This window comes from Episyrphus balteatus, chromosome 3, assembly GCF_945859705.1.
Source record: "Episyrphus balteatus chromosome 3, idEpiBalt1.1, whole genome shotgun sequence".
Classification (NCBI taxonomy): domain Eukaryota; kingdom Metazoa; phylum Arthropoda; class Insecta; order Diptera; family Syrphidae; genus Episyrphus; species Episyrphus balteatus.
In genome coordinates, this window is record NC_079136.1 from 56,370,159 (window position 1) to 56,381,141 (window position 10,983).

The 10,983-nt window shown below is 30.5% G+C and overlaps 1 protein-coding gene and 1 non-coding gene across 2 annotated transcripts in view; both read right to left on the bottom strand.

Moving 5' to 3' along the window:
- LOC129914402 (rho GTPase-activating protein 7) overlaps positions 1–10,983 on the bottom strand; it is a 121,093-nt gene that overhangs the window by 65,243 nt on the left and 44,867 nt on the right. The window contains exon 2 of the mRNA XM_055993630.1: positions 5,354–6,070. Coding sequence (XP_055849605.1) covers positions 5,354–6,070 — 717 coding nt within the window. The remainder of the gene's footprint in view (positions 1–5,353; positions 6,071–10,983) is intronic.
- Positions 7,221–7,293, bottom strand: Trnak-uuu (transfer RNA lysine (anticodon UUU)). The gene has a single exon. It is a non-coding gene; the product is annotated as a tRNA-Lys (tRNA).

Below are 10,983 nucleotides of genomic sequence, written 5' to 3' on the forward strand. Positions count from 1 at the left end.
TGTTTTGGTTATTTTCTTGTTGTTGTTGTTGTCGATAAAATTTTTTTTTATAGCTAATGGTTTCTTATGGTTCACTTTGTATTCAACAAACGCCAGCTACACATTTTTTGTTTAATCGTTTGATTGGAAAACCGATTTTTATGGATCAATTAATTCAATTCATGAGAATTTTATTCATTTATACAACAACAATAAACAACGAATAGAAAAAAAAGTTAAAAAATCTTTTCTTTTTAAGATTTGTAAATTATTCTAATAAATCCGGGAATGGGAAAATGATAATAAAAAATAAAAATATGTCTAATCTTTAAAGCACAGTGAGCACAAATCCGATAAATGGATGACGAGGGGAAATCTTTTGTTCGGTTTCAAATAGATTTTATTGATTTTTATCGAAATCGATAAATCATTTCGTTTAGATATGGGACACAAGAATTTGTCAACATTTTTGTATTTTTATATATTTTTTTTTAATTTTGTGAGATATGGATTAATAATATAAAGTTCTATGAAGAGAGTCAGAGTTTGAATTTCAGTTTATTTTTTTTTCTATCCGATGAAATGCAAATTTGTTTTATCGATTTATCAAAAATAAAAAAAATATGATGAAGAGGTAGAATTTTTGAAAAAATTGACATAAATATTTATCTGTCGGATAAGATATCGCAGATTTTCCCATAAAATGGGAAGGTTATTAAATTTTAAAGATATTATCAAAGTCGTAGATATTTTTTTTTTAGTTTTACTAAATATTTTGATGTAATTAATCTTTCAAAAAAAAAAATAGGTTTTTTAAATTCACAAACGAAAAGAATTGTTTTTTTGTTTTCAAAATTAATATGTTTGACCGATTTATCTGAAAGTTGAATGGGAAACTAATATAACAATCTCAATCTAACAAAGGAATTAATTTAACAAAAATATATTTAAAGACTTACCTATGAATTTTCATCAGCAGACAAATTGCTTTTATACAAAATACTAAGGAAATTATCGATCCGGCCAATCGATAAATAATGTTCTAAGAATAAAGTGGGAATTAGGGATTTGGTATACCTATTACTTAAGCCCTTTCATTTAGAAAAACCTAGAATGTTAAGATTTTTAAATGAACATATAGGAAATAAAATTATGAAAAAAAAAGATCACGAAAACTATTTTGGAGGAGTTTAGATAGAAATCGCTTCATTTCTTACTACATATGGGTTCATACTTGTGACTTAGTTAAGTTTTAAGATTGTGAGGAAATGTTAAAAAGTTTTATTTCACAATAGAAATTAACAGTGTGTGATAACGTTGATTGGAATTTGAAACCTTTATAAGCGTGTGGCACATTTACATTACACTCTCATGTTTTTACATGCTCTCTTCATTTTCTTAGGACAACTATCTTAAACTCTGCTATATTATATACCTATAATAGGTCAAAATAAGTTTCCCTTTTTTTACTTTTCTGAAGATTTTTTTTCAATACGTTATTTTGAACATTCTGAAATGACTGAAAAAGTTGTGTAATTTTTTTGATTCGTCACGAAAAATCCTACTGATTTAAGCAATCCATAAGGAGTACTGTCATACATAATAATTAATATTTTTTTTTTTTAACTATGTATAATATAAATACAAATTTCTGATTCTCAGTTCTTCTTGTGATGGTTTTTTTGTTAGCTTTAATATTTCAAAACTTCAATAAAAATGTCTTGAAAAAGACGTTTTTTAATATCGAAATTTCAAAACATAAAAACTTTTTTATTGTTTGATAAGAAATTCAAAATTTTTTTATCAAATTAAGTTTTAATAAATTAAGTTGATCATATTTCATATATATGGTTTAACTTAAAAACTCCAATTAACAAACTGACTATAAATACTGCTTAGTCCTTCACAGTGAATTGAGAATCAGATGATTACACTAGTTTACAAAAAAATAAAAATTTTTTTTGACACCAAGTGCCGTTATACTTTTCGTAGAAATTTGAGCAGAGAAAACTCTAAAATCTTATCTAAAAAAATATTTATGGATAGGTTTTCGAGACATGATTTTTCAAAGTTACAAGAATTATCATATCTTTATAACTTATCCATAGATTTTTAAAAAAATTATCTTGTTATTTTTTCCAGAAAGTGTACTACACATAAAAAATATAAAACTAAGAGGATTTGCAAGATTTAGATTTTTTATGTAAGTAAAAAACTCGATTTTTTTTAAGTGTTTTGATACAATGCACTTAAACTTTTGGAGTGACCCAAAAAAGTTATACCAGTGTTTATTGCTTATTTGATCAGCTTTCAGGAACCGGTTTTTCTGTTCAGATTAATCGTTTATTAATTATTACTGAAGATATAGCCCGAATACTAAGGTCCATTTTCTTCACTCGGAGTTGAACATAACTTGAGAATTTTTAATATAAAAATTCTCAAGTTTTGTTCAACTCCGAGTGAAGAAAATGGACCTAAGTATGCTGGAAAAAAAACGACAAAAAACTTCTAAAAACCATATCTCGAAAACGTTTACATCGTAATTTTTTAAAGTGATTTCCGAAATAATGAGTTCAAAGTACGTAAGAAAAAAAAAGTGGGATTATCTCAAATAATTCCACGGGTGGCGTCCAGTTGAATCTGGGGATTTTTGATAACAATAATTGCATTATTAGATTTTTCGGGGTTACGAGGTATTTATATCAAAAGAAGTCGATACATCAAAAGACGCTTGAAAAGAATGCCAACATTTGGTAATCTCGACCTTTTATAAAACTTGAAAAAGTTTGATTTTAAAATTTACATTTAATGATCTCACTTCTTTCAATATAGCTAGAGCTACCTAATATGTAAGCAACGGCGTATACAGGGGGGGGTCACGGGGTCATGACCCCCCCCAAGAGCTCAAAACTTAAACAAGAAATTGTTATGTGATTTGCAAAATGTCGAAGTTTTGGAACATGAACGAAAATGAAAAGTGAAAAAAATTTTCGGTATTCAAACCAACTATTTTCCTATATTTGGGGATATTTTTAGCAACCGCTATGCTGGATTAGGATTATTTTGATTCGTTCGATAATGTAAGGCATTGATAGGCTACAAGTTAAGCTGTGTTGTAGAGTTTTGTATGGATTTAGAATCCAAATACTATTTAGATTTTGACTAAACCGATAAAATAGATAAGAATATAAGCAAGCTTGTCTAAAGGCAAATTAAATATTTAAGAAAGCTTAGATCACTTAAAATATCCTTCGATAATCAATTTAACAAAAACTAATAAATATAACTGTATATGTTTTATATTATTTAAACCTCCGATAAATACCTCAAAGCTGACGAAATCAGAGCCGAAAATTGTAAGATCCTTAGTGAGTGATCTAAAACATTTCTTTAATTAGTATTGGCGTTTGAAATTTCGAAAAAATATCTACCCTAAAACTAGCATAATTTTGTTACGACAAAAATATTTTTTTGTCTTTACTGTTTTCACAGAGGTTCCTATTTAAATCCTGTAACCCCCTCGTCTTAAAAAAAAAATAAAAATTCGCGTACAATTTTAAAACAAAATTTTAAAAAAAATTATATTTTCAAACACAATTTTTTTGGAAAAACTTTGCGATTCGTTTGTCTGAGGTTAGGAAGACAATTAATTCGAAAGTTACCAGTGTTTTAAATTAAAATGATTTTTATTTTAACTTATAAAATAATTCTGGACTAGCGGAATACAATGCAGAGTTGTTTAAAGGCAAATTATTGAATCGAAGGACATTTGTTAGCATTTTGTTTTTGCATATTTTGACATATTTTGGAAATAAATGCATGTTTTTCGTGCATATTTTCGCAAAAATTGGCAAAAATAACGAAATTTCACGCTTAAAATTTTTGACTAAAAGTGACTAAAAGTCAATTGGAAAAAAGTCAAAAACGTAAGCAAATGCTGTGCAAAACTGGAAAATTGTCCAAACTCATAAAAAACACGATCAAATGATAAATTGGATTATTTAAGAGTAAAAATTTTCGCCAATTTTATTTATTGTTTTTAAGGAAAACCCTAATATTACCAAAAAGTTACATCTTTGAACTCGGAAATGGTTTCGTATCTTTTTATAATTTTAAAGAAATATTTATATTTTACAAATTCATGTGGCCTTAAAAGCATATTTAAAGTAGATATTTTTTTTTTAAGAGTATGTTTTGAGCACATATTTTTCGTTTTTAAGTGTATGAAAATCCTATCCGTATACATTACACTGTACTTTAAGGACAGGATGGTCTTAATTGGTTAGACTTAAGGTTGAACCCTAAACAAAAGCAAACGAATCACACAACGTTTTTGTTTGGTTATTCTTAAAACTCTTCGGAACTGCTCGATTCGATTTGCAAAACGAACAAACTTTAATATTTTTAATTCAAATAGCACATTTTCAAGTTCATGCCTACTATCAAAACTTTTGTAAAAAAAAATTTGGCATGACCCCCCCCAAGAAGAAATCCTGTATACGCCCCTGTATGTAAGTCTACATTTCTTTGATTTATATATAATTCCATAAAGTCTCTGTAGTTCCATGAAGCACATATCCCTTCGGACGAAGCTTTTCGAAATGTTCGCAATGTTATAAGTTTTTGATCAAAAACATCAAAATTGACGTTAGGTCAATAATAACTGTGATAAAGTAATGACCGACGCAATTAAAAATTTAATTCATTTTATCGAAATGATTTAGCATTTCTTATAAAATTGAATTCACTGCTCATTCATAAACAAAAATTTTCCATTGATGGCACAAACTAATTTGTACTATGTACCGCCATTCATTGTGAAAGTCTGCTTCTGCTTTATTTAATTTTATTCTAAAGAAATTTAATTTCCGCGCATTCAATATATGCATTTAATGAGTGAAAATCCAATTTTGATTTCCATTCATATCGCCTCTGTTTGTTTGATATCGTTTTTTTTGTTCTGCGAAGCATTAACTTTTTGTTCCAATTATACCTAACAGCTCACAGCACAACACACAAACTATCTATCTATTGTGCTGTGTCGGTTCGATCATCGAACCATATCGTTCCAGTTTTATGATTTTACAAGATAAAAATCCGTAAAGAAAACAAAAAAAAAAAAATAAAAATTAACATAGAAATTATAATTCGATGCATCAGTGCAACAATCCTTCTTCACACCTTTGAAATTCTCAAAAAAATCGTTCCATCCATTCGAGAGATATTCACTCTTAAAGTTAGTGTAAATTCAAATAAAGTTCGGCTGTGAAGTGAACGGCCGGAAAATTCATTTCGATCTATAAATCCATAGATGCAATAGAATATCTAAGCTAAACATTGAACCAATAAAAAAAAAAAAAAACTAGATACTCACATGTTTCTCAGGTCTTGGAATACTGATCTTCATGGAGGGACCAGCAGCAGCAGTGCTGTTCGGGGTACTGACGACGACGGAAGTTCCACCATTACTGATCGGGGAACTGGGGACAACGGCGGACCATTTATCTGATCCCATTAAGTTGTCCAAATCCCGCAGGAATTTGTTAGCCCATATGTTAACGTCATCACTGGGATCATGGCTCTGCTGTAGATACTCGGCCGGTGAACAACTGGAAGCGTTCTGACTATTCAATCGCTTGAGTGTGGACGCGCGACTGTTAGCATTGCTGCTGCATGGAGTTGACTCAGTTTGGTCATTGCCATGATTTAGACTAGGAAACGTGTTTGTTGACATTATGGCTGATGGAGATGGTGTTGCAGGAGCCGACGAAGAAGACGGTTGATGGTTGTTGTATTCGGAAGGAACAACCGGCACTGTTAAGTAGCGGCCGCTGTTAGATGAGCTGGAGAAGCCATTTGTGTCGCTACTACTGGATTCATTCACTTTCATATTACTGCTCCTGTCCCGGTCGATCTCGGCGGTGGTACCATTTAGACGACATGACATTTCATTGGATGGCAATTTGTTGTCAGCCACCATCTGGTTGACGACATCGGCTGCCACAGCCATATCTGCATCCGTACATCTGGTCGATATGTCATTCAGCTGTTTGGACTGTTTGTACTGCTCGAAGACTTCGTTGATTTCTGTCTGCAAAAAGAGAAAGAGAGAATGATAAAGTTCCACTCCGGAGATAAGTTGCAACTAATTTATGTTTGAAGAAATGACTACGAGAACTAGAGACGCATGTATCACTGTTTCCTGTCCGAAGCGATGATAGTGTGTAATTTGTATAATAAATCAGTATGCAAAAGGAGCCAAATGGTTTTGTGAAAGAGAGAGAGAGAGAGAGAGAGAGAGAGTGATCCTGTGGCAGAGGGATAGATTTTCTATTTAGAAGCTACTATATAAGACAAGACCTAGGTCACGATTTTCGTTTTATGCCTGCGTTGATAGGCGATTATCTTTAGTTGGGATCTTGAAGAAGCGTGCAACGTCATTGTGGTGGGATGTGCTTTGAAAAAGAGGTTTGTACTTTTTTTTGAATAAAGAACTTATACTATTGCGGTGCAGAATTACTTAATTAAAATTGTGCGGTGCCCACGGTTTAAGTCGCCGGGCATATAGCTTCCGCACTGATTAATGAACATCATTAGATGGTAATAAATTTTACACGATACCAGCAATGGTGGGAAGCTGGAGAAGAAGGGATTCACTTGTGGCACACTCTTTCTTTGAGTATTTATAGAGACTAGCTAGATGGGTGGCAAGCAATTAGTTTTAGGAATAAAGTAGACCTCAAGGATAGAACATTTATTTTATTTGTGTTATTGATTATATTATTGTGGATGGTTAGTTTGAGATGGAGGAGTTTAGTGTTTGGGAAATTTACATAGAATTGAAAAGTTTGGAGTTGGAAATTCAAGACTTTAAGATTATCAAAATAATTTGAATGAAGATGAGGATTCGATTTTCTAAATTTAAATAGCTTAAAAGTTCCAGTTTGATAGCGCTTTTCGACGACTTTTGACATTCAAATACAGTGGAACTACAAAATGCTTCGGGAAAAGTTACTCATTCATTTTCTAATCTTTTTTCATTCCATTAGGTACTTGCTTTAATACCCGAGAAACTAAGACTACTAAACTGTCGAAAACTCCAAATTTCGGAAATTTTTAACTGCTTGTGAGTTTTGTAAAAAACTGATTTCAACATTTTCTTTTACAAAAATTACTTTTTAGGTAAAAAAAATAGTAGAAATCTTTCTTAGTGAGTGTAGAAGAAATTAAAAAAATATTACCGCCCGAGCAGGGACTTGAACCCTGGACCGTTGGATTAAAAGTCCAACGCTCTACCAACTGAGCTACCCGGGCACTTGCAGAAATCTGATTCAAATAAGAATTTTGTCATCATCAATGATGTTTGATATTTCCAAAACTAAGTTCTAACGCAAATAGCAATATCATAATATCAATCTCTCTGCACTTTGATGAATCTTTAAGCTTGTCTCACAACTTTTCTTTTTTTATGTAGGTAATGGTTTTCCAGAAATTTTTTGTCAAAAGGATTTTTAATTGATTTTTGTATACTTTTTTTACTTTGACACCATTTATTTAGAAAAATGCGTTATAAGTGCCTGGCTACATAGTGTTGTGCTCAATCACGTTTCAATTTATACAGGAAAATCCTCACCTCTCTTGCCTACAATCTGACTGGTTAGACATTTGAAAAATCACTGTGCAGCCCAGCACTAAGATAGCATCCTTTTTATTCTGTTTATGAAACATCTATTTATTCCCTTAAATTAACAAATCATTTTTTTATTACAAAATAGAATATTTCAATTTTATACTAAAAAAAAAAAAAAAAAAAAAAAGGTAAATTTTTCGAAAAAAATATTAATTTTAAACGGTTTTTTAGTAATTTCTAAATAACTATTATATTTTCGGGCTTCTTAAAAAAAAAAAAACAGGACAGTAAAAGCGTTTTAATCATTTTTAATAATAGTTTATTATTATTATTTTTTTTAGATTTAGTTGTAAGTTTTCTTTTTTTACTTGCGATATAGGTACTATAGGGCAAGTTTAGGATTCGTAAAAAAAAACGAACTCGAGATAACAATTTGACATGACATTACGATGATGGAGAATGCCAAAAAAGTGGGTCCGGCAATTCTGTCTGTCTGTCTGTCTGTCTGTCTGTCTGTCTGTCTGTCTGTCTGTCTGTCTGTCTGTCTGTCTGTCTGTCTGTCTGTCTGTCTGTCTGTCAGTCTGTCTGTCTGTCTGTCTGTCTGTCTGTCTGTCTGTCTGTCTGTCTGTCTGTCTGTCTGTCTGTCTGTCTGTCTGTCTGTCTGTCTGTCTGTCTGTCTGTCTGTCTGTCTGTCTGTCTGTCTGTCTGTCTGTCTGTCTGTCTGTCTGTCTGTCTGTCTGTCTGTCTGTCTGTCTGTCTGTCTGTCTGTCTGTCTGTCTGTCTGTCTGTCTGTCTGTCTGTCTGTCTGTCTGTCTGTCTGTCTGTCTGTCTGTCTGTCTGTCTGTCTGTCTGTCTGTCTGTCTGTCTGTCTGTCTGTCTGTCTGTCTGTCTGTCTGTCTGTCTGTCTGTCTGTCTGTCTGTCTGTCTGTCTGTCTGTCTGTCTGTCTGTCTGTCTGTCTGTCTGTCTGTCTGTCTGTCTGTCTGTCTGTCTGTCTGTCTGTCTGTCTGTCTGTCTGTCTGTCTGTCTGTCTGTCTGTCTGTCTGTCTGTCTGTCTGTCTGTCTGTCTGTCTGTCTGTCTGTCTGTCTGTCTGTCTGTCTGTCTGTCTGTCTGTCTGTCTGTCTGTCTGTCTGTCTGTCTGTCTGTCTGTCTGTCTGTCTGTCTGTCTGTCTGTCTGTCTGTCTGTCTGTCTGTCTGTCTGTCTGTCTGTCTGTCTGTCTGTCTGTCTGTCTGTCTGTCTGTCTGTCTGTCTGTCTGTCTGTCTGTCTGTCTGTCTGTCTGTCTGTCTGTCTGTCTGTCTGTCTGTCTGTCTGTCTGTCTGTCTGTCTGTCTGTCTGTCTGTCTGTCTGTCTCTATCTGGAGCTGCAGCCTAAACGAGTGAAGTGATTTTCTTCAAACTTATTAGTTAGCAGTTTTTGGTGATTCCCTAGAGGGGAAATTGAAATTTTTTTTTTATGAAAAAAACTAACGGTACCTGCCATATAACGGAAATAGAAAAGTTAATTTTTTTCAAAAACGGCTCTAACGATTTTGATTAAAATTTTTGTGTGTAGTACTACACATAAGAGCCAACTTTTTAAATAAAAAAAATATTTTTTGTACCGTTATTAACGGTACCTGTCATAGAACGGGTTTTTTCATTTCTGAATATCTCGTACAACATTAACCCGATTTAAATGAAAATTTTTATACAAACGTGTGTAAGTAAAGATAATATTAAAAATTTAGAAAATTTTCAAAAAACGCATTTTTGGATTTTTAAAAAATATTAAAAATTTTTTTTTTGAAAAATCAATTTTTTGAAAACGGATCAATGAAAAATTTTGAAATTTAGTTTTTATGTGTAAATTAATTATTTATTCAAAATGGCATACCAACTTTTTTTTTGAAAAATTTTAAAAAATTTTTATACATAAAAAATTATTTTTTTAAAAAACGGCTCCTACAATTTTCGAAATTTTTTTTCTAAAAATACCTTTTTATACAAGAAATAAAATGGCATATTTGTTTTTTGTTTTAAGATAATTTAAAACGGAGTTTAATTAATTATAAAAACAGATTTAATTTTTTTATACTACTTATAAAATTTCTTCAAAATATCAAATTTTAAATTTCTTGAATAAAAAGCTTTAACATTATAGTTACTTTAAGCATAAGAGCAAGTACGTGCGACCCCAGTCGTGCAATTTATTTTTAATTGAAATAGAAGCTTTGAATTTTAAGACAGTTTTGTGAACATTCATAAATAATAACTTTAATTAAATCTTTAAAAAACAAGCATAAAGTTTGTTTTGCAAGAATATTGTGTGGTTAGTCTTTGTTAAAAAAAAAAAAAAAAACATTTTTATAGGTATATAAAAAATTTCAAATATGCATTAAAAAAATGTATTAAAAAATATATATAAGAAAATTGAATTTTTTTTAAATAGTAGGTAATTCAAAAATGTTTTTCGAAAATTTTACATATTTTTACTTTTACGGTTACTAAAAATTTTTGTCAAAAATCTTTCGTAAAAAATCGATTGAATCGCTTTCAAGTCAGTCAGAAATTAAAATGGTTCTGTGACAGATACCGTCAACAACGGTTACGAAAATACTTTTTTTATTTTAAAAGCACTAGCTTATTTGCGACAGTACCTTCCTAAATACTTGCATACAAACATTTTAGTCACAATCATAGGTACATTTAAATTTGATATTAAAAATATAATTTCAATGTTTCAAAATTTAGATCGCAAAATTTTTGAATTATTGAATTTTTCTGCTAAAATAAGTCTAAAGAAATAGGAGTATTAATATATTTTTGATGTCGAAAATGTTAGCTAAATAAATTTTAATTTTATGCGCAAACTTTAATTTTCTGGTTCAACCCAGTTATTTTTATTTCAATTTTAAGTTGAGAGGATAATTTTTTAATTTTTTTTAAACATTTTTAAAAAAGATAACTCAAAAGTAAGGTTTCAAAATCCAAAAAAAAAGCTAACTTTTTTATACAAAATCTTGAATATACTAAAAGTGAAAGATTTTCAGGACCAAAATTAACAATTTTCGCCATAAAACCTAATCAACGGTCAAAATTTTTAAAATTGATAAATTTTTTGGACACAATATCCAATGTTTAAAGCATTGATTAATAATTTCTTAAAAATGGCATTTTTTTTTTTTTTTTTTTGAAAAATGTTTGAATATTTTTTAAAAGTTATTTATTTAAGAATAAAAACAAAGATTATTAAAATGTCCTTTGTTATACAATCAATTTAAAATCATATCTCGGATCAAATAAATCATTTAGAAATGTTTAACATTCAAAGCAGCTTTTACAATAAAATGAAAAAAGTGCTACCAGTTTATGGATTATATTTTCATAAAAATATG